The following is a 23,492-nucleotide window of genomic DNA, read 5'->3' as shown; positions in this document are numbered from 1 at the left end:
TTTCACAGACAGAGGCTCAGTATGTTTTTGGATTTGACAAAGCCCAAAGCAGGGCAAGGGCTGCCATAAGGGATGGAAGCTGGGAAGGGCTGAAGAGGACGATGGGGAGTGGAGGTGGACGGGATTTGTGGCTACGGCTCTTCAGTTGCTCACATGTGAGCAGAAGTGACCGTGCTGGGCCTTTAGTGGCCTGTGGGAGTGGGAGCCTTTCCTAAACCCCAGCTGAAGACAAAAGCCCACCCCTGACCCCCTCCCCCCACCCCTGTCCCTTCCTTAGTCTCTGGAGCTGGAGCAGTTAGGCTCGGTCATGGCGGCTAGTGCTGCTGACCATTTCTCGGCACAGGTGCCAGCCAAAGCTGGTCGCCCTAGTCCTCGCCTCCACAGATAGCCAGCAGGGCCTTCAGGAAGTCTCCAGAGGTGTCACCCTGGCAGGAGCAGAGGAAGAGCAATGAGTTAAAACAATCCTGATGGCCTCAATGCCCCTTCCTCCCAGCTGTTGTCAGCCTAATGTCTCCCAAACACACAAATGTGACCATGTCCCTTCTGTGGCTCCCCACTACCCTCAGGAAAATGTCCAAGCTCTCAGCCTGGCCTCAAGGCCTTTTGTGGTCTGACCCCCATGAAGCTTGGTGGCTTCACCCCCCTCCCCCACTTCTGGGAGCATCTAGGTTCATCTTCCTACTTTAATGCCTACCACTCCTGTGTCCAACATGCCCTCTGCACCACTCCCAAATCCTGCCTGGCCCCTGATGCCCCTTCTTCTGTGAAGTGTTCCTGCCCTCTGTTCTTCCCTTCCTCCTCCCACAGCCATTAACACATGCGCAAATGAGATTCCTTATTTGAACAGACACTGTGGAGCACTTACTGAGTACCAGGCCCTTGCAGGAATTTATGTGAATGTCATTGTGTTTTTGACACATAATATCTGGCCTCCAGCAGAACTGTGGGAGGCCAGACTCTCCCTCTTTTTAGAGTGGCTCCTGTCATTTTTATTTTTATGATATATGCTTTTTTTCTCTTTTTTTGGTAAACTCATCATTATATCAAATCATCATCATTTTAAAAAATCATCATTATAAATAACGATGTAAGTCAAAGGAAAGATGATACAATAAAAATCTCCCATTCCTGACTTCTCTTTCCCCAAATCAAGAGAGAGCTACGATTACTGTTGTCTTGTGCGGGTTCCCAGCAACAATCTGAGCATATACTAATATGTATATGTGTAGAATGTCCCTTTTCTACACAAATGGACACATAGCACTCACACTATTCTGGGCATACTTTTTTTGGCTTAGAGGAGATCCGAAATCAGCAGATAGAGCCTCCTCAAGCTTTTTCATGGTTGTATTGTGTTCTATCGTATAGGTGTACCATACTTTCTTTAACCAGCTCTGTACAGAGGACTTCCAATATTTTGCTACATAAATATTCTCTTACACATCTTTGGGAACATGTGTAGCTAGGTCTATAGGATCAATTCCCACATACAGAAGCAGCAAGTCCAAAGTGTACGCATTTAACATTTTGAAAACTGCCAGACTACTCTTTAAAGATGTGCTAACAATGTACATCCTCCCCACCAAGTCTGTGTGAAGCTGCTATAACATTTCCCAGTCTTGTCGGCCAAGCCCAGTATCAAACTTTAAGATCTTGGCCAACCTCGAAGCCAAAAAAATGGGCTCTGTAAGTGAAAGAAGTCAGATACAAAAGATCTCACATCACATGGTTCTATTTCTATGAAATAGCCAGAAAAGGCAAATCTATAGAGACACAAAGTCGCTTGGCGGGCAGGGGTGGGAATAAGTAAGGAGGTACAAGGGATCTTAGTGGGGTGATGGAAATGTTCTAAAACTGGACTGTGGCGATGGTGCACAACTCATTAAGTTTGCTAAAAAAAATATTGGGTCACCTAGGTGGCTCCATTGGTTGAGAGTCTAACTTTGGCTCAGGTCACAATCTTACAGTCTGTGAGTTGGAGCCCCGCAGTGGGCTTTCTGCTGCCGGCACAGAGCCTGCTTTGGATCCTCTGTCCCCCTCTCTCTCTCTCTGTCTCCCTGCTCACGATATCTCTCTCTCTCTCTCTCTCTCTCAAAAATAAATAAACATTTAAAACAGGTGCACTTTATGGTCTATAAATAATATTTCAATAAAGTCATCTTCAAAAAACAAAATAGGCTGTTTTATCTGGAAATCTTCCTTATAAACCTTCGAGCCATCTGGAATTTATTTTGGTATACACAATGAAGTAGGTCTTTCATTTATCAATGTCCTGACTGAGAACTCCTTGAGAAAAAGACTATGGGAAGAGAAAGGACTTGTAATCTCATGGTCAGGGATCTGACACTCACGCCCCCTGCCCCACTGACCTCTAACCCCTCCCCCTTACTTCAATGGCTTGGTGGAGAGACTTGTCGTATTTCTCGATGAACTCCCGCCGGATGTTGAGCAGGTCGATCTCACTCCGGGAGATCATGATCCTGGTGAGGGTCTTCTCATCTGTGCCAGCACCCTGGTGGAGCCAGGTGAGAAGGAGACACAGGGCAGGAGAAGAAATAGGGTCAGGTCAGACAAGAGCTCATGGGTGTCTGTCTGCCTGTCCCTCTTTTCCCTCCAAACCAGGGTGGGGTATCCTGCCTCTGTCTTCCACAAGTAGTCCTGACCCTGCTTCCCTTGTGCCTGGGACTGGCCAGACAGGCAAAACCAACCTGTATGAACTGAATAGTATGCCCCCCAAATTCAGATCCACCTGGAATCTCACAATGTGACCTAATTTGGAAATAGGGTCTTTGCACATATAATGAGTTGAGGTCATATTGGATTAGGGCGGGCCCTAGATCCAACAGCTCGAGTCCTTGTAAGAGAGGACACATGGACATACACACAGAGAAGGCCATGTGAAGATAAGGCAGAGTCTGACGGAGGCATCCAGAAGCCAGGAAACACCAGGATTCCTGGCAACCACCAGGCGCTAGGAGAGACGCATGGGAGAGTTTTCCCCTCAGAGCATCTAGAAGGAACCTAACACCCTCATTTTTCACTGCTGGCCTCTTGAACCACAAAAAAATAAAATCTCTGTTGTCAATTTGTGGTGATTTGATAAAGGAGCCCTGGGAAATTAACAAGGGGCCTGTGCAGCAGGCACATGACATGGGATGTGTGGGCAGCCACAGCCCACTTCTGCCCCCACACAGCTCAGGAACACCAACTTGGGGGTCAAAGCTGGACGTGGTGAGTGCTCAATAAATGGCCATGATGTTTGGGGACTGTAGGCCGAGAGGGGTCTCAGGCTCATTCCCACCAAACAGCCTGCCCAGGCTCTGTGAGCAGCCAAGGGCAGTCCATTTGCTGGGCTGAGAAGGTAGCCAGAGTGGCCGGGGTTTTCGGGAAGCCGGAGCTAGTCCCAGAGCCCAGCACTTGCTACTTTTGTGATCCTTCGTCATAGGAGGTGACACTGTGTCACCTACTGGAAGGTGAGTTCTAAGAGGGCAGAGATTGAGCCCCACTCAGCCCTGTGTCCCCAGAGCAAGTTTCTCAACCTTGGCCTTTGGGGCCGTGTCATTCTCCGTTGCGGGATCTGTCCTGTGCATTACAGGCTACTGAGCGGCGTCCCCGCTCCCATCCCATCAGAGGACAGCAACACTCCCCAGGTTGCGTCTGAACATTGCCAAATGTTCCCCTGGGGACAAAAATCACCCCTACTTGAAAGCTACTATCGTGGAGCCAGACATGAGGCAGATGCTGGTAAATACCAAGTGGGTGGACACAGTTGCCATGAGTCCTGACCCGGGGAACTGCACACACCCATGTTTGCGGGTGAGTACAAGGGCAGGAAGGGAAAGGAACAAACATGCAAGTTTACCTTCATGGATTTGTACAGTTTGTCGGCAAAGAAGAGAGGCTTGTTCTTGACACTTTGAACTGGTAGGAAGAGGAGAGAGATGCAGGAAACTTGGTCAGAGGTGGCGTGCCCAGACTAAGGGCCCCGGCTGTATCCGCCCACCTCCTCTCCCCCCAGCCTGGGCCTGCAGGGCATTGCCAACCCTGGGCTTGTCCTCAGGGCCTGACACCTTCCCTCTCCCTTCCCGAAGCTCCTCCTCCCGCTCATCCTAGACCTGGCTCTCACTGGGGTGCAGCTCAATCCTGCTGAGGTGCCTGCAGCTAACCAAGGTGAGCGGAGGACACAAAGGGAAGAAACCCTCAGAAGCCCAAGGCACGGGGACTCCAACTTCTAAGTGCATCAGAATCACTGGAGAGCTTGTTGAAAACTTGGGTTCTAGGCTCCACCCTACAGGCTCAGATTCAAGAAATATTTTGAGCGGCAGTTCTCAAAGGATGGTTCCTGGACAGCTACAGCAGCAGCATCTCGGAACTTGGTGGAAATGCAAATTCTCACGGCCCTCCCCAGATGGGCTGAGAATGCCACTCTGAAGGGAGGTAACCCACTTTGCCCGGGACATTTGGGGTTTTAGTGCAAATCAGAATGGTTGGCCTCCCTACTCTGGTGCAGCCCACTGTTTGAGAACTACTGATTTGGAGGAATATTATGCCAGAGAATGGGTGTCTGTTGGCCTAACTGAAGGCACCATGTGAATCCCAGGGGCTGACTCTTGCCCCAGAGCCTACACGCTCTAGCCTCACTGGCAGCCCCTGCCCCCCACCCGTCACCACCCCAGATAACGTCTGCCTGACTCTGCCGGTCCCTGCCTTTTCTCAAGGCCCAGGGGGTCTCCAGCCCTCAGCAGCTACTGGATTTCAAGGCCCCAGAGCCCACACGAGGGTGTCTCAGGCAGCTCAGGGAGAGGGAATCAGACCCTAGTGCCAGAAAGCCAGAACGACTCTGGATATAAAGGTATCTCTGGGAGGAGGGCAGGGGGCAAGGGGCTGGAGTTGCGTACCCCAAGGGCATGGTCACCCAAGATGTGGCCATGCACTGGCTCAGGAACCCATGGGAAAGATCGCATTGTACACTAACCTTCCCAACTCCTCATGTATAGCGTGCACACCCTAGTCTTGCAGGACACTGTGCCCCTACCCGATGTTGCCATGCCTCCCCCCGCCCCCCATTACCTCCCCAGGGAAAGCTGTTCCGTCATCCTGCCCTGCAGCCTGGAACAAGTCCTCACGCTACCCCACCAACCACACACTGGCAGGACCCCCGCAGCAGCAGGGGTTATTTTCCAGTAATAGTAGCTTAGGAAGTTGCCACGGCCACACTTGTCCAGGGAATCTGGCCACGTTCCCAGTGTCCCCAGAGCCTCCCCAGGACGTCCATCCCCTTCCTTTGGTCCCCATTAGTTACCAATGGCCACAAACACGTCCCTGACATCCCCTGACATCTCCTTCTTGATGGTGTGCTCCACGTCGTAGTTGGTCATCTTGACAAACTCCTGGAAGACTGGCCCCAAGAGAAGAGGGTGGGTGAACTTCAGTTCAGAGGGAGGGGAGAGATCACCCTTCCTCTTCCCCCCAGGCCATGCCCAGGAAAGGGGGAAGGGGCAGCAGGTATGGCCACAGCCCAGGCCTAAGTGCACTCACTGGGCAGGACTCACTGAGCCTCCTTGGGCTCAGAGCCAAATCTGTGTCACGTCAGACACGGCTCCAGAGCCCGAGACCAGTTCTACCCAGGCTGGGGTAGCAAAAGGAGCTTGGGTCCTAGCAAAGGCTCTGCCCTGAGCTCACTGAATGACCTTGGGTAATTCCCCTTCCCCCTTCTAGGCCTCCCTTTCCTCCTGTGTCAAGTTGGGATAGAGATTAATGTAAGTAATCATCATGATGACCCTGAGGAAGTTACTATGTGCCAGGCATCGCCCAAAGGGCTTTTCACGCATTATATTTTTCGTATCCTGACAACAATTGTGTAACCGTGTAAAATCCCAACTTATAGATGAGGGAGTTAAGGCACAGATATTCACTACCTCGCCCAAGGTCACACAGCTGGTAAGTGGGAGATTCAAATCAAGGCAATCTGGCTCCCAAGTCCATTCATTTAGCCACTAAGCTAGAGCACCTTGAGTGCCAGGCAAATGCACGTTAAAAGAAAAATGTCTCAGTGGACAGGGCGCTTCATTGAGTACCTAATGTCAGGGCCACCATGTACTGGTGTGCCCTGTGCATGTGACAGCCTGGGGCTCAAAGAGGTGCAGGCGGTCCTTGTGCCATTAGCGCCCCTCATTGCCTTGTTCCCGGCAGACATCAGCAAAGGTTCATGACACTGAACCTTCGAATCTTCAACACAATATTCTAGGCAGCCACTACCAATCTACTGAAGTGGCCTTGGAGGCGGAAGCCACCTGCCATCCCTTATCTCAGGCATCCCACCTGCTTCCCTAAGGAGGTGAAGGGGGTTGGTCCGGGGCTGAATGTTAGCGGTAGAGCCAGGACTCGACTCGGCACCAGCTACAATATTCTGGGGTAAGGAGTGGGCAACCGGCTCCTCTTGTCAGAGAGAACGGGGAGGCTCCCATCAGATCTGGGGAGCTTCCTGCTACATTGGGAAGGGAAGGGACTGAGACCTCACCTCTCCGGAGATGCTGATAGCTACGTGTGCACAGGATCGTCATGAAACGTGTCTCCAGGGAAGTTTTGTCTCCACTGGGTGTGTCTGCTATTTCCTGCAGAGACCAGGTGGGGGCAAGGAGTTGGGAGGGAAGACACCGGAAGGCCTTGGTTATTCACTTTCATGTCTTTGCCTAGGCTGAGGGCAACTACCTAAGGAGTCTGACGTTGGCCCCTTCTTCCTTCGTCAGCCTCCACCTTCCCCACTGCCAGTTCCCAGGAACCCTCTGGACTGACACAGAGGGGCTTAGCACCAGGCATTTCCACTCTGGCCTCAGGACCTCGAGACTGGGACCCAGGGGAGGGCAAATAGGTACCGGGCACGGGGACTCAGAGTTCTTCTGTCCTTAAGCCCTTCTGAAAGCCCCTCTGGGAAAGTGGGTCTGTCCATGTGCAAAGAAAACAGCCTAGCCAGTGTTTAGCCAAGTGTGGTAAATGGACACATGTATTTTGACACACCACATATACATGCTGCTACAATAGTCTTCCAGCCAGCCACTAGCTCCATTTATATTGACATTAAATTTCCCTTTAAGAGTTCATTTCAGATTTCAAAAGGGCCCCTTGAAAGAAAACTACCCACGGCTGATGGCGTGTGGCACAAATCATGTGGCAGGTGAGCGGCTGAAATGTGGGAAACACTTGCCTGGCCCATTTTTTACCCAGTGGGGTTCTTAAGAGGCCCTGAAGCGGGGAGAGAGAACCTGGGGGCAGCCCCAACCACTGCCTGACTGGCCGCTTGGCCCTTCCAGAGGCACAGTCACTCAGCCTTCACTCAGAGAAGCCATGAAAATCCCCGCGAAGAACAGGACACTCACCAAGATCTCAGCAGCCACCTGAGAGCAGGGAGGAGAGAGAGGAGGGAGAGAGGGAAGGCTTGAGTCAGAGGAGGCTGGGAGAGGGTGGCTCAGGGGCTCTGGGGCCCTGGGGGCAGGGGCAGGGCGGAGGGAAAACACCTTTCCCTGATCTTTGGGCCAGAGCCCACAAGGGGGAGAGGCCTGGGAGTTAACTCTGAAGTATTCACCTGAGGGGTCGGGGCAGACACAGAACGGGGCACTCTACCTGGCACCCCCAGCCACCTAGGGCAACTCCAGCCCTCAGCACGCCTGTCTCCACAGAGCCGCCCAGAAGTTAGAGCAAGAGAAGTGCTGAATTCCCCACACCCTTTACCACAAGGGGGTCTGAGACCTGTCATTTCACCCCCTCAAGTTACAGCAGGAGAGACAGGAAAGCTGAGGTCAGGAAGGGAGGGGACTTGTGGGAGAAGGGCACAAAGCCAAAATCAGGTGGGACGATGCCAGCTGTCCAGTCATTTTACAAGGGTGACTTTTAATCACTGTGCTATGCTGAGTCATTAGGGCACTATCTTGTTAGGCAAGCAGCAGCGCCCTGGAGTGCCTGGGAACAAAATACAGCCAGCCCTGTATTCCCTAGACTGGGTTTTGCCCTTGCCTGTTTCCCTGAAACTCTGCCGACCACTTTTTTCTATTGGGCAAACCAAAACCATCCTCTTTATAAACTTCACAATAGCCTTCACTCTTTCCGGTATATAAATGGGCAACGTCTTTCAGAATTTTAAATGCACCTGCCATTTGATCAAGCGGTTATGTGGCTAGGAGTGTGCCTTTATCAATAGATTGGCCAAAGCCATTCAAGATATAATACAAGGGTGTTCACTGCAGCATAACTTTGTGACAGAGAAAAACTGGAGACTGCTAATAGCCCGATGATTTGATAAGCACACTATGGCTACCCAATAATGGAAATCCATGCCACTATTAAAAAGAATATTATTTAAAGGGAAACTCTCATCAGCACAGTAGACTGATAAGGAGAGTTTCCCTTTAAATTAAGCAAAAAAATTAAGGATAGCATATGTGTATAACAATGTTCCTTTTATCTAGCTAAGAAAAGGCTTGGGGTGGGGGGGTGCCTGGATGGTTCAGGTGGTTAGATGTCCGACTCTTGGTTTCGGCTCAGGTTGTGATCTCAGTTTGTGGGATCGAGCCCCGCATTGGCCTCTGCACTGACAACGAGGAACCTGCTTGGGATCCTCTCTCTCCCTCTCCCTCTCTGCTTCTCTTCCACTTGTGCTCTCTCTCTGTCTCTCTCAAAATAAGCAAATAAACTTAGGGGGAAAAAAGGCCTGGAAAGCCAATCTTTAGAAAAAAAAAAAAAAGTTTAGCTAAGGAAAGGTAAATGCACAGTCACACTTACGTATTTGGTGGTAAGCCAAGCTAGAGGCACAAGTCAAGATGGACAGTGGTTACCTTTGAAGAGAAGGGCTGGGAAAGCTTGTGCATTTTATTTTTCCGGAGATTTTATGTTCACATCTTCTCAACGTGCAAATGCGTTCTTTTTATGCTTTCTTTTAATGTCAGATAGGTGTTGTTGGAGCTACTGGGATTATGGGATCCTTTTGGCTTTTATTCACCCCTTTTTATATTAAAAACTTGGTTGAAACATGAGGACATTACATACAGTGACATAAGCCAGTTACAAACAGGGAAATGCTGTTTGATTGCAATTGCACGCGGTCCCCAGCGTAGTGCGATTCACAGGGACAGAGGGTATGCTGGTGGTTGCCGGGGCAGGGGGAGGGGGATGGGCAGTTACTGTTTAATGAGCACACAGTTTCAGTTTTACAAGATGAAAAGAGTTCTGGAGAGGGCTGGTGGTGATGGTTGCACAACACCGTGGATGTCCTTGACGTCACTGAACTGTATACTTAAAAATGGTTGAGATGGCAACTTTTACTATGTGTCATGTTTTATTATGTGTTATGTGCCTCTCACCACAATTTTTAAAAAGTGGTGCTAAAAATGCTAGCATTCTTTTAAAAAGAATCTGACGTGTCATTTTTCATTTATTTGAGCCACAGGACCCCAGACATATTTGTTTTTTCAAAGCATCTTTAAGACAGTAATATGTGTAATATGAAAAATGCAGTGGGATGCTAAAATAATTTTCCAAACATTTGACACAAAGGCTTTTCCTTATTAGCCTAGCTACTTTGGGCAAAAATCAATCTGGGAAGTTCCTCCAAAAGTTAAACACAGGTATCATAGGACCCAGCAATTCCACTCCTATGTACCTAAGAGACATGAAAATATGTGCATACACAAACATGTATACATGTGGGGCATCTGGGTGGCTCAGTTGGTTAAGTGCCCAACTTCAGCTCAGGTCATGATCTCATGATTCATGAGTTCGAGCCTTGCGTCGGGCTCTGGGCTGACAACTCAGGGCCTGGAGCCTCTTGTGATTCTGTGTCTCCCTTCTCTCTGCCCCTCCCCCACTCGTGCTCTGTCTCTCAAAAATAAATAAACATTAAAAAAATTTTCTAAAGCAAACACATACATGTGTTTATAGCAAGCAGCATTATTCTGAATAGCCCCAAAGTGGAAATAACCCAAATGTCAGTTAGCTGATGAATGGATTAAAAAAAAAAAAAAGATGGGGTGCCTAGATGGCTTAGTTAGTTAAGCGTCTGACTCTGGATTTCGGGTCAGGTCATGATCTTCTCAGTTTTCGAGATCAGGGTCTGTGCAACTCGGAGCCTGCTTGGGATTCTCTCTTTCTCTCTCCCCCCCATCCTTCCCCCCCCCCAAACATGTGCTCTTTTTCTCTCCCTCTCTCAAAATGAATACATAAACTTAAAAAAAGGTGATACATACATACAATGAAACATTATTTGGCAGTGGGATGGAATAAAGTACTGATATATGATAAACGTGGATGAACACTGAACATACTAAGTGAAAGACACCAGTCACAAAGGGCCACATATTGTATGGCACCATTTATATGAAACGTGTAGAATGGGTGAATCTATAGAAACAGAAAGTAAGTTAGTGGTGACTCAGGGCTGGAGGGTTGGGAGGAAATCAGAAATAAGTACAACATGTACAGAGTTTCTTTGGGGGGTGATGAAATGTCCTAAAATTGATGGTGGTGATGGTTGCATTCAATCTGTGAAGATGCTAAAAGTCATTGAAGCATAGGCTTTAAGTGGGTCAATAGTATGGTGTACGAATTATATTTCAATAAAACTGTTATATTAACAAATAATAGCCTGGGGATTGAGGTATCCCAAACTGGCACCAATTCTTCACTCTGAGTCTCCAGTAATTAGATTGCCTATATTATTTGTTGCTCAAACTGGAACATGGGGAGGATGGAAAGGAGGCTATCGGCAATCCCTATGGGGCAACAGGTGAACACTGCACACACACACACACACACACACACACACACTGTAATAACAGACCCGGACTTCCGAGAGCTTGGGGGTGTGCTGGACACCCAGGGTAGAGTGTGGGAAGGAGAAGGTGTAAAACAAACAGTGCCAAGTACTGATATGCATTATCTTTCTAGGAGGAACCTGGCTCTGCAGACCAAATGCCTTCAATTTTTGTTTTTGTTGTTTTTAAATGTTTCTTTTGAGAGAGAGAGAGAGAGAGAGAGAGAGAGAGAGAGAGAGAGAGAGAGAGAAAGAAAGGGCATGAGCGGGGAAGAGGCAGAGAAAGAGGGACAGAGAGAATCCCAAGCAGGTTCTGTGCTGTCAGCACAGAGCCTGATGCAGGGCTCGATCTCATGAACTGTGAGATCATGACCTGAGCCAAAACCAAGAGTCAGACGCTCAACTGACTGAGCCACCCAGGTGCCCCTCTACAGACCAAACGCCTTCAATTTTTGTAGACATTTTCCTCTGGCTTTCCCATTTTGCCTCTAGAAACCTATTTAAGGAAAACATTCCTGCATATGATGGAAGAATTGGTGACCAGGAAGAGGGTTGGTTAAAGAAAGTTTGGTAGCTCCTTAAATGGAATAGTACATGGCCATGAAGGGATGTCAATTTTTAAAAATAGGAACAGTGCTCACAGAATATTAATTTTTAACTGTTATACATCAGGAATGCATTTTTATATACACATAAAAAGATAACTAAAGTGATATATTCCAAAATACGAGCAATGGCTATTACTAGTAGGTTATGGATTTCTTTCTTTATTTTGGCTTGTCTCTATTTTCTAGAGGCTCTACAGAGGAATATGTATTACTTTTGAAACCAAGTATTCTGGCTCGAAGAAAATGAGCCCACATGAAGACTAATCAGGGTCTAGCATCTGTGAATCTGGACGGGCAGCTGAGTTGGGCAGGCCTCCGAGTTTTCCGCCCAGGTTCTCTCTCACCCCTTCGTCCTTGCAGTGTTAGCCAGCGTGGCCCACCACTGTCCCCTGCTGGCCATAACTGGAAGCACAGCCCCATAGGTAGGCCCCAGGTGGACTCATTCCCTGAAGATGAATTTCAGGGCGGAGGATGGATTTGGGGTGAGCTCTAAGGAGGAAGCCACGTTCAAATACCCTCAAGGGCACAATGAGACTGTTCGTAGTAGTACTTAATACACGTATGTTGAATAAGCGAACGAAATGTGGCCTCAACAGGCCGCCCCAGGGGCTGGGTTCCCAGGCTAGCCCCCATAAATATGCCCACATGCAGCTGGAAAACCACATTTAAACGGAGCCCTGCAGCTTCTGACACCTGCATCCCAAACCAGGGGCCGCACAACTGGAAAGCAGCAGCCACCTGGTCTGGAAGCTGCAGGGAAATTGCCATACTGGGTCCTGTATTAGCATAAACTTTGGAGTCGGGCAGGCCTGGATTCAAGTCACACCACAGCCACTTAGAAACCAAACCCTTGGATAGGAGCTTCATTTTCCTCCCGTAAAAAAGGGAATATGATAAAGTATAAAACAGTCTTAGCATCATGCTTTGTATTGGTATGCATTTTATAGTTTCGTAACCATTGGGTTATAGCTAAGGATTCTCGCAGCTCAGATGCTGGTATAACACTCCCCACTTCTCTGTTGGCGGAGCAGGGGTCGGAGCTGGTGCCTCCATCCCCAATCCATCAGGGTTCTTTTCAACCCACCAACTGTAAAGGAAGCGGGGCCAGATCCCAGTCTGTGGTGTCTATGCCCAACGCCTGGACCTGGGTCAGGTCAGAGGGTACTACTGGGAGCAAGGCACAGGTGAGTGGGGACAGTGCACACGGCCTCAGGAGGGACTGCCCAACCATAAGGACTCTCAGGGATGATGGATTTGGGGTTGTCCAGCCTCCAGACCTCACGCGCCCCAGCCTAAGGAGCAGGACAGAAGCAGAGCAGCTAAGAGACCTAAGAGAACCCTTGACTCCATTATTCATTTAATATTAAATATTTACTGAGTTCTGACCATGTGCCACTTTGGATACATCAGTGAGCAGGACAAAGATCCCAGCCCCGGATGAACTCATTTTCTAGGTTTTCCCAGGACACTTCCTTCAATCTTGGTTCCATTTCATAAATAATAAACTCGAGACCATTAGCACTCAGGGCCCCTTCCCAGCAAGCTTCTGGACCTGCTCCCTCTGGGTCAATTCTACCTGGGCCATTGATTTGCTGTGTGACTTTCAGAAGTTATTCATCCTCCCTGGGCCTCCATTTTCCCACTGTAACATGAGGAGTTTGACCTGGATGATCTATAAGTCCCTCTCAGCTCTGAAGGTCTGAGGGCTCTCAGCCTACTCTTCACCCAGGAAATGCCAGTAGGACCAGCACCACAGTCGTGAGAATCTTTCTGGAAGTTGTGAAAACACTCAAAGTCTTGCTTCTAAGGGGTAGAGAGGTGCAAGGGGTCCATGAGTCTAAGTATCCACCAATGTCAGCCATGTCCCTGCCAGGGGCCTTCCCCACTCCCAGACAGCCAGGGCCTGGCACGGACGGATGTCAGCTACAGCCACTTAGGGGGTTCTCACCTGGGCATCTTCCCGGGCCTGGTCCCGGTCTTCTCCTCCCTCCTCACGGTTCCCCTGCAGCAGGACCAGCGAGAAAGATCAGTCCCTGCACATCCACCCTCTTTACCCCTCAGCGGCCACAGGATGTTGGCTCAGCTACTCTGGCTCTCCGAACCCTTTCTCTCAGATTTCACATGGGGGCAATAATCCTGCCCTCAGAGCGAGACTGTTGTGAATGTTAAATCTGAAGGTACTTAGCTCAGGGCGACTCGGACATAATGAGCTTGCAGTGCTGTGTGTCGGGGCCTGGCGACCGGGTTGCAGGAAGTCAGGCGATGGTGAAGGAAGCTTGTGGGTCATATGGAGGTCACCCACGTGGCTGCCCTATGAGCTGGGGGCCCAAAAAGCTGGGCTGAGGGTCACTGGGGAGGGCCTGCTGGGAGAAGGTGGCACCAAGCCAGCTTTGAAAACTGAACAGTGAGGGGTTCCCGGGTGGCTCAATCAGTTAAGTGTCTGGCTCTTGGCGGCTCAGGTCATGATCTCAAAGTTCATGGGATCAAGCCACACGTCAGCCTCTGAACTAACAGTGCAGAGCCTACCTGGGATTCTCTCTCTCCCTCTCTTTCTGCCCCTCTTCTGCTTGTGTGCTCTCTCTCTCTAAATAAATAAACTTAAAAAAAAAAAAAAGAAAGTGAACAGTGGGAGAAGGCCTTACATGAGGCAGTCATGGTCTCAGCAGTGGGACTGAGAAGGCACGTGGGTGGGGAAGACACCCTTTCTTCATCAGGACTGGGCTCCTAGCTCCCTGCCATCGTCCCGGGCCCCCGGGGGGGGGGGGCGTGAACTCACTCACCGTGGCCAGAGAGACGAGGATCCTCTTGAAGTGTCCAGACGTATCTGAGCTCAGAGCATCCTCAAGGGACTTATGATAGTCTGAGACAGAGAGAGGGTGTGTGGACAGCTGCTGGGCAAGGATGGGGGGCTGCTTCTAGAACCTCAGACTTGAGCCAGAGCGCATTGGCAGGAGTGGTGGGGATGAAGGAGTTTGTGGTTGGTTCTTGGGAGCATCCAGCCATGGAATTGTGGATCGCGACACTGATGCCTCCAGTCCATCGCCTCCCTCCCCCTGTCCCAGCTGAGGACTCTGGGAATCCTGCCTCTCCTGCTTCATAGCCTCCCTGTCTTTCCTCCTGCAGGACAGGTGTCAGACCCACGAGCAGGGCTCAGGTGTGTCACTACCCTGCTCAAAAGGTCTACTGCTTTAAAGCTACTTACAAGGGGAAAGTTTAAACATTTTTGATGGGTACTCAAGATTCTTTAAAATAATATTGTGACCAAGCACAGGCCTTCTGAATGAGGGCTCAGAGTGACTGCACAGGCCGCCCACCCAGGACGCTGCCCTCCTGTCCCCCAGAGGCCTGGACATTCTCTCCTCTGTTTCCTCCAGGCCTTCGTGGAGCTGGGACTCTCTGCCTGGGGCACCCTTTCCTCAGACACAGAGCTGGGCACACCCAGGGGCTTATCACAGCCTTGTGCCTGAGCGAGGGGAGATGGGGCAGAGCAGTGGGGTGACGTCAGAGCTGGAGAGGTCACTCTTCTCCCACCACCTCCCAGCGGCACTGGGCCCAAGGCTTCCCACACTCACCTTCCTTATAGGCCTCACAGATGGCCCGGATTTCCGCATTGGTCCGAGTAGCGAGGATTTCGATGAGAGCCTTTTCATCTGTGCCAGCTCCCTAGAATGTGAAGACAAAGAGCACTTGAGCCACAGCCCTGATCCCCATCAGAGGCCTGAGGGGCCCCGGCCAAGGAGGTCCATGGTCCAAGAAACCACCCAGGAGGCAATCACACAGACCACCAAGCCTTCCTGGATTTTCTCCTTACCCCTAGACCAGAGATAGCACAATCACGATGGAACGTGCCAGCTTGTCAAGATTTCCAGAACCTTCCATGAGAAGTGCTTTGGGCCAAAAATTTAAAAGAAAAGAGTATGTGGTATATGGGTATGTGCATATAAAAAGGCATATACACATATGTCTCTGAATATAAATATTTATACATAAGGGTATAAAAAGAATTAGAAGTAATGCATCACAGTATAATAGTGATTATGGTCTCTGGGTGGGCGAAGCCTCACAGGTGATTTCTAGTTTCTTCTTTTTTTGCTCTGTATTTTCTCACATATTATTTTGCCAGAAGAAGAAAGTTTTGTGCTTTAAGGAAAAAAACATGCCGTATTTGTTTATATTTGGATTTGATGAGTGATCTATGGACAGATACATTAGGCCCTCTGGATGAAGATAGCTTGGGGGGATGTGCTACTCAAAGGTCCCCACTTTGGGGGAAGGGAGGGAGGTGAACAAGACAGATCAATCGATAGATTCAAATATCTGTTAAACACCTGCAATGTGCCAGTCACTGAACAAGCTGCTGCGGCCACAACTATAAAAAAAAAAAAAAAAAGTAAGGCGCGTTCACTGCCCTTGGAGGTTACTGCCTGCTGGGCGGCCAGTCCGTGGGTTCTCTGACCTCAAGCAGACTGAGGCTGACTGAGATCTTAACAGGCTCTTTATTAAAAGCAAGCACGTGGGGAAGACAGCCTGATCCTCAGAGCATCCTAAGACCCAGGGTCTAGCCCCACCCTTCCCTTCCCCGAGCTCACAGATGTGCTGGGCCTCCCTCAGTTTCCCATTTGTAAACTGTGGGAATGGAAAGCGTTAGGTCAGGTTAGCTCACTGGTCCCTTCAACTTCTAAACTCCGTGTTCTCAAATCATTTGCTTTTTTGTCGGCGCATTTTAAATGGACAATAATCTCGATTTGCTTTGCCCAGGGAATGTCTGTTTTCTTCTCTTAATCCTCAATGGGCCAAAAGCCCTAGTGGTTTCATGTGGTTGTCGGGTCAGGCTCTAGAGTCAGACAGAGTTGTTCTGAATCCCCGCCCTGTGATTTCATAATGCTGTGACTTTGATCAAGTAATTTGGCCTCTGAACATGAGTTTCCTCACTTGTAAAACGGGGACAAAGTAAAAGCCTTGCCTTGTGGGTTGAGACAAGCAGCTGAGCTAGTATACGGAGCCAGGGACAGGTTACTGGATGCTCCTAGAAAGGAGACCAGTCTCGGGTACAGCTGCTGCCTCGGGAAGAAAAGCAGCTCCAGAAAACAGCTGCACCAGGACATAACGCCCTTTCTTGCTAACCAATCACAAGGGCAGGTCTTCAGAGTTAATAGTGCCCTCCATGCCCATGACCTTGCTTGACCCACTCTAATGTCTGAAGGGCAGGGATGACTGCTCCCATTTCACAGCAGAAGGCATGGAAACTTAGTGCAAGTGGCCCAACATCACACAGTAAGTTAGTGGTGAGGCCGGACTAGAATACAGAATCCAACTGCTGTCGTTTTCCTTCCAGATCCATTCTGCTTCCTCTACTGCTCCCTGAGATCCCAGTGACACCACCCATCACTGGGCATGTGACCTCACTTGCATCAACCAGAGTAGAAGCCAAGATTTTGGTGGAACGCCGAGGAAGAAGGAACAGAGGTGCTAGCTGGTAGGACAGACACCAGCTGTCCTACTGTCTATCACGAGGAGAAACGGTTTCTGAGAGTGAAGCTACCACAGAGGGTAGACAACCAAGGTGGGGCAGAGATAAGAGGCCACATACCATTATTTGAGTCCCTGGACTCAGCCATGTCTACAACCAGATGGGAGTCCTCTACCTTTCAGTTATAGGAGCCAACACCCCCTTTGGTGTTCATGCTAGTTTGAACCGGGCGTGGGAAGGGCTCGGCCAAGGAGCTACAGCCAAGCCATTTGGGCTTGTAAGGAGCACCTGTGTCCCCCCACCACGTGCAGACTACACCCCATCCCATCGGTGCCCACACCATACCTCCATGGCCTTCTTCAACTGCTTGGCATCGTAATGGGCCGGTGGCATCATGAGCCCCAGAATCAGCCTCGCCAGGTCTCCAGAGATCTCCGACTTCAGGTCAGCCATCAAGTCCTACAAAAGGCAGGGCTGAGGTCACGCCAACATCAGCACTTGCTCACATGTGACCCAGGATAGGGAGGAGATATGGAATGAGGAAATAGGGGCTCCATGTGAATGCAGGGGATAGAGGGAGACTGTCTGTCTTTGCTGCTGTTTGTCTTTGTTTACTATTTAGAGGACGCTAAAGAGGGCGGGATAAAAAAAAAAAAAACAAACAGCAGGAAGACCCACTCTCCTTGGAGGCAAGGAGGCGGGCAAGGAAAGGGACATGCCAAAGGACATTGTTTCCATCCCGGGGGAAAGTCGCCAGCATGACACCAAGGCACAATAATCACTGACGCTCAGCCTTGGGGCCTTGAAGCCTCTGGAGCTCCGAGATCCAGAAAATGCTACATGAAAACAACTCATGTCCTTCATTTCTGCCCCCAGGTACTGATCACAAGGAAGCGGGGGATGGAGAGAACGTGTTGCAGGCAGCCCGAAACCGACGTGGGAGATACTCCAAGAACACGGGAGCCACAGGGAGCCACAGGAGCCCCGGTGCCATGAAGACCCAGGTGCCCAACTGTGCAGAGCTGGCAGTGACAGGCCACGCCCCTGGGAGGAGGGAGGGTGCGGGCCCCGGGCCCCCAGCTGAAGCCTCACCCGGCCAAAGTGTGACTTGAAGGTCTGGCGGATCTGCTGCCGCTGGGCGTTGCTGCGGTGCGTGATGATGTCGATGATGGTGTCCTCATCAGTTCCTGAATCACCAAAGCCACACGGCTCAGAGGGAGGCCCGTGGCCCAGCTTCCCCACGTCCCCCCACGGATGGGCTGTCCCAATCTTAGTCAGGGTAGAAGCCTGGCTAGGGCCCCTGAGCACCTGCAGGAAGCCTGACTCTGGCCCAAGCCACTGACTGCCCCAAGGTTCCTCCTGGCATTTCCATCTGTCTGCTCACTGGCTGAGAAAAAGACCCCCAGAGGAGTGGGGAGCCCTGGGTTGAGAGTCAGGGCCTCCAAGTTCCAGCCCTGGTTCTGGCAATGGCTGAGCAGGTCCTGGCCCCTTTCTGAGGCTCAATTTCCACACCTATACCCTGAAGAGCCCGGAGTAGTTACTAGGGGATCCTTCTAGCCTGGCAATCTAAATCCCATGGGGACCCCATGTCCCTCCTCTTCAACTCCCTGGAAACTGGAGCCCAAGTCCTTCTAACCACAGCAAGTTGACTCTGGGAGACATCAGGATACCACCTCCAGCCTCTCAGATTAATGCCTTGGACCTCAGACCTGGCACAGGACTGTACCTTTCACAAGTGATTTTATACCTGTCATCTTACAGTCCTAGCTGTGCTCGGTAGATATTATCATTTTTATTTTATTTTATTTTATTTTTTTTTAACGTTTATTTATTTTTGAGACAGAGAGAGACAGAACATGAACGGGGGAGGGTCAGAGAGAGAGAGAGAGAGAGAGAGAGAGAGAGGGAGGGAGACACAGAATCTGAAACAGGCTCCAGGCTCTGAGCTGTCAGCACAGAGCCTGATGCGGGGCTCGAACTCACGGACCGTGAGATCATGACCTGAGCCGAAGTCGGCCGCCCAACCAACTGAGCCACCCAGGTGCCCCGATATTATCATTCCCAGGAAACAAATGAAGATGAGGCCCAGAAAGGAGAGAACTTAAGCCAAGGCCCCTGGGAGGTGCCATTAGACGGACTGGGGGGAGAAAGGACGACGGTAGCCAGATTCTGGATGTTCTGTGCCTGCTGGCCTTTCTGAGAACAGGGCATCTGTCCAGAGTGGTTCTTCCCACGCGTTCCAAATGGAGAATGCGATGTGATAACCAGCAGGGGGCGCTCTCAGCCCAGAACTGGGACTCTTGGATCAATGGGTCCACATCTCTTCTTTTACACATGGCGGGGAGGGGGTGGACACTTGGAGGGATTGAAGGACTTGCCTAAAGTTACACAGTGAGTCTAAGGCAAAGCCAGTGGGAGAACCCAGGCTTTATAACCTAGTACTTTCTTCTGCACTAGAAAGGGCTTGTGCCAAGTTCCTTACAAACCTCCTCACTCCCCTGCTCCCTATACTCAGGGAGCCAGGAGTCTCCTCTGGAGGTTAGAGACTTATGTAAAATTTGCCTCATTCTATGGACCCTCCTTTGAGGCCTGAGCTCTTACTCCTGCCTGGCCCGCTGCCAAACATGCCATGCCCGCTGCCCCAGAGGCCAGCCTGCCCCCTTCGTGTCCCCTTACCAAGTCCCTTCATGGCCTTCCGCAGCGCTTTGGCATCTGCATCAGGGTTGAAGTTATCGGCTGGACGCACAGTTCCCTTCAGCTGCAAGAAGCAGAAAGAGACTCAGCAGGTGCCTGCAGGCCCCCCTGGGGGCCAAGCCACTAGAGGAGCATGCAAGGGAAGGGAGGCTTTCCCCACAAGCCCCAAACCAAGCAGCTTGGGGGGAGAGAGGCAGGGGTGAAGGCACAGCAGACAGGCCCCTGCCCTACAGCTGAGAAAGAGAGAGGAGGAGAGACAGACCCAGGCCTGGGAGCAGGGCAAGTGCTGGTCAAGGGAAAAGTAGCCAGCTTCCTGCCCCAGGAAGTCAGCTCTGTCCTAGCTCCACTGGGGCCTCCCCAGTCCCTTAGAACTGTGCCCTGTCCCCAAGGCCCTCCTGCCTCTTCAAGAGTTCCTCCCTGTGAAAAGGTAACCAAAATATCCTGAAATACCAGAACAGAATCTCCCAAATTTCAGTCACTCCTAAGTGAGGTTCCTGATGTCATATTTGCATACATCCTATGTTATTTCTTCATATTTTTATGTAATTCAACTTTTCTGTTTTACTTAAATGCATTCATTTTTAAGTACATTGAAATACTCCTAAAGGGCAAGGAGTTTTGTTCATTTTGTTCTTGGAGATATCCGAAGTATCCACAACAGAAGTAAGCACTCAAAAAATATTTGCTGAATGAATGAAAATAACTTTACACCGCTCTCATGAAGAGGAAATTGGTATGATGTGCCATAAACAGATGATAAGCGAAGAAAACAAATGTAAGAAAGAGAAAACCACGACGTTGTCGAACATCACCAAATTTAACGAGACGCCGTTGCTCGCCAAAAGCTCTGAACTTGAAGCCGGCTCTCTCAGCTGTTTGTGAAAAAGGAAAGCTGGGGAGTGTGGCACCCAATGGGGCCTCTCTGACAAAATGAGTTGCGTTGATGAAATCGAAAAGGAGTAATGCTCTCACTCCGTGAGGTTCAGTCTTATTTAATGCCGCGGAGGCTCCCCACCTCCACACTAATTCATTTCTTATATAATTTAAGGTCATCTGCAATGACAGCTCTTGCCTTGTAATTTGGGAAATGCTGTTCTAGAGCATCAGAGCTCAAGAGCCCTGGGAAGGCACTGAGCTTGCTGTGTCTAACACCTCATTCTAAACATGGAGACAGAGGCCCAGAAAGAGGGGGCTTGGTAAGTGAGTAACAGATTGCAAGGTTCCAAACGTTTTCACGTGGACCAAGTGTACCAGGGCCTGGAACGGTTTGCCCCAAGTACTTCTGTGGACCTTGGGTCTCCGGGTGGTCAGAACAACTTCGAATCGTCCTGTGCCCCTCCGGGTGCCCCTCTGTTCTGTTTTCATGCCTCCAAAGGCCAACTGTCTGCCCCAGGATGAGCAGGCCTCTCCACACAACCAGACATGTCTCCATTCAGCAAGCCCTGTTAGTAGTTAGTGGGCCACAACGCTTCCCAGTGTGTTAGAAGTTAATGCAGGAATCAGATGCCCACACCAGAAACTCATCACTCCTAGAAGACAAGGAAGCTTCAGATGTGGGAAACCAATGTCTCAGGTTGGCCACCAGGGGGCGGCTGGGTGCCAAACAGAGCAGCAGGAAGGTGCGAGCAGAAGAGTCCAAGCTTGTGGTCAAGAGGTCAAGCAGGAGGTGGGGAGGGTCTGACCTCTACTCGGGCCACTGCACTAAGCTCCCACATCTGATAGGCCACCTGCGCTGCCTCCGGGAAGAACTGGCCAGCAGCACTGGAATGGAGGGGGTTGGGGAGAGGACAGGAGGGAATGTCATCGTGGGCAAGGCTCCACACACACAACACACAGCCATGTACACACACATACGCCGACACAGGCTTTAAGTAAATCTGTTTGGCTCCACCTTCTCTCTAGCCTCATCCATTCAGAGTCCTCTCCCCCATTTCTGAAAACCTTCTACCCTCTCTTGAGACCCCCTGCAATGCTGGTTCTGCCCAGCAGCCTTCCTGGCCCCAACTTCCCAGCGGGATGGGATTTCTCGAATCCTCTGACCTCCCCTTTCTTCCTTATAACTTGAGTGATTTCTGTCCAAGTCTCCCCTTTCAAACAAGTCCATGACCAGCTTATGGCCGTGTCACCTCTTTATCGCCTCCTATAAAGCACCTGGGTATATCAAGGGCTCAGTAAATGTCTGTTGAACTGAAATCAACCCCCAAGGCACTTGTCAGGGGTTAACAGGAGGTTCTCCTATTCCTTACTTAACCGGATCCTTATCAGCCCTGGGAGGGAAAATCAGAGTACCTACAGCTCCCTTCCTAGCACACAAATCTGGTCAAGTCAAGCCCAACTTAATCTCTTCAATGGCTCCCACCACCCCGGGGAGAGGTTCCTATGCCAGGAGGAGGCCCGCAGGTCCCGCCCACCTCTCAGCCTCTTCTCTTCCCTGGCACTCTGCAAAAGTGTGGCCTCGGTTACAGAAACGAACCAGGCTACCCCTGCACATCACTAGGCCTTTCCTCCACCCACTCTCCTTCAGACCCTGTCTTCACCTCCTCCTCTTCCTCACCTTCCTCCTTGGGCCTCTCTGCCTCATTACCTCCAGGAGCCTCCCCCAGGATGGGCTAGTGCCCTGATCTGTGCATTCATAGACATGTATACTTTCCCCATCCCGAGACCACCCTGCACTGGTCTGTGTATGTCGCCGGGCTGTGGGCCTCACCGGTCCTTCCCTGCAATGCCTGCTCACAGAGGGTACTTGTCACAAGTACGATGAACAAATGAGTACGCAGAGCAGGCACCTGTATGTTTTCCATTTAACAGCTGATGAAACAGAAAGGCAGCTATGAAGTAGCAGGGCCTGGACCCTCACATTCTGGCTTCCAGTCCACACCCCCAGACTGACTTTCCAAGGTCACAAGAGCAGACATCTCCACGTCTGGGAGAGTACATTCACGTTCACACACACAGACAGACTTTCACCTGTGCGCTGTTCCCGGCACCGAGGAAGCCCCAAGCTCATCCAATCCATCCATCCATCAGGATGAGGGCTGGGGAGTCCAGGCCTGCCACCCCCCGAGGCCACTCCCTCCAGCCTGGGGCCAAGGAGACACTTACTCATCGTCACCCCCACATAGCTTCAGCAGAGCCCTCTTGTACTCGCCAGAGGTATCGTTCTGGGGAGAAAGAGACAAAGGTTACCTCTCACTCACTCCTGGGCTCCCCTCGGACTAGGAGGGAAGGTTCTACACAGGCCCGGATAGGGGAAGGCTGAACATTTATTCATAGCAGCCCCGACTCTCCCCCTGTCCGGGGGTGGTGGCTAAGACCACCAAACAGTGGTAATGCTGGCACGTATTTAACAACCTAGTCTCTGGGAACGAAAGCAAAAAAGCCCCGATTTGTAACAACTGCCAATTTCTGTGGTGTAAATACTTCCAACAAGGGATGCTTTCGAGCCATCAGCAGATTTCACTGAACATGAAGATGCTCGCTGCTCTCCCAAGCCGGTGAAAGCTGGCCCCAGAGCCCCACTATCCCCAGATAATCCCCAGCCTAGCCCTTCCAACTGAAATACTCCAAGAAAATAGGGCTCTATGAGCAAAAACACCGGGAAATGCCAAAACCGAACAAATAGATGTAGCCTATTTTATATCCCTCCCGGAGCTTCATAACGGACTTGACATGGTAAAGGCCGTGAGAAGTTCTGAAATAAACCAACGTGCTTATCTTTAAACTAGTTTTTTCCAAACATTTCTCATGGCACATTTTTGCACGTAATACCTATAAAACTCCTCTTTGGAAATATACTTTGGGGAACGTAGCTGGACCTCATAAAAGCTTGATCTCACTCACCCACAAAAAGAAAACAACCCAGCTCTCTCTCTCTCTCTCTTGGCCAAGTCTCATGGGCTAGACAGCCCCCCCCCCCCCC

General features: G+C 50.5%; 1 protein-coding gene across 3 annotated transcripts in view; it reads right to left on the bottom strand.

Moving 5' to 3' along the window:
• Nucleotides 1-23,492, bottom strand: part of ANXA6 (annexin A6) — a 48,712-nt gene continuing 25,220 nt past the window's right edge. For 2 of the 3 annotated variants that reach the window (XM_042994008.1, XM_042994011.1), the window contains exons 13-26: nt 22,676-22,734; nt 21,256-21,334; nt 19,556-19,637; nt 17,972-18,066; nt 17,225-17,338; nt 14,982-15,072; nt 14,190-14,269; nt 13,358-13,411; nt 7,377-7,394; nt 6,521-6,614; nt 5,303-5,398; nt 3,863-3,921; nt 2,390-2,512; nt 1-425 (exon numbers count right to left, since the gene is read on the bottom strand). In XM_042994008.1, the coding sequence (XP_042849942.1) occupies nt 366-425; nt 2,390-2,512; nt 3,863-3,921; nt 5,303-5,398; nt 6,521-6,614; nt 7,377-7,394; nt 13,358-13,411; nt 14,190-14,269; nt 14,982-15,072; nt 17,225-17,338; nt 17,972-18,066; nt 19,556-19,637; nt 21,256-21,334; nt 22,676-22,734 (1,104 nt within the window). In that variant the 3' untranslated portion in view covers nt 1-365. The remainder of the gene's footprint in view (nt 426-2,389; nt 2,513-3,862; nt 3,922-5,302; nt 5,399-6,520; nt 6,615-7,376; nt 7,395-13,357; nt 13,412-14,189; nt 14,270-14,981; nt 15,073-17,224; nt 17,339-17,971; nt 18,067-19,555; nt 19,638-21,255; nt 21,335-22,675; nt 22,735-23,492) is intronic. The other variant, XM_042994016.1, reaches the window with a different exon arrangement.

The sequence above is a fragment of the Panthera tigris genome, chromosome A1, assembly GCF_018350195.1.
Source record: "Panthera tigris isolate Pti1 chromosome A1, P.tigris_Pti1_mat1.1, whole genome shotgun sequence".
NCBI classification, from domain to species: domain Eukaryota; kingdom Metazoa; phylum Chordata; class Mammalia; order Carnivora; family Felidae; genus Panthera; species Panthera tigris.
The sequence above is the reverse complement of the archived record's forward strand: the minus strand, read 5'-3'. Positions and strand labels throughout refer to the sequence as shown.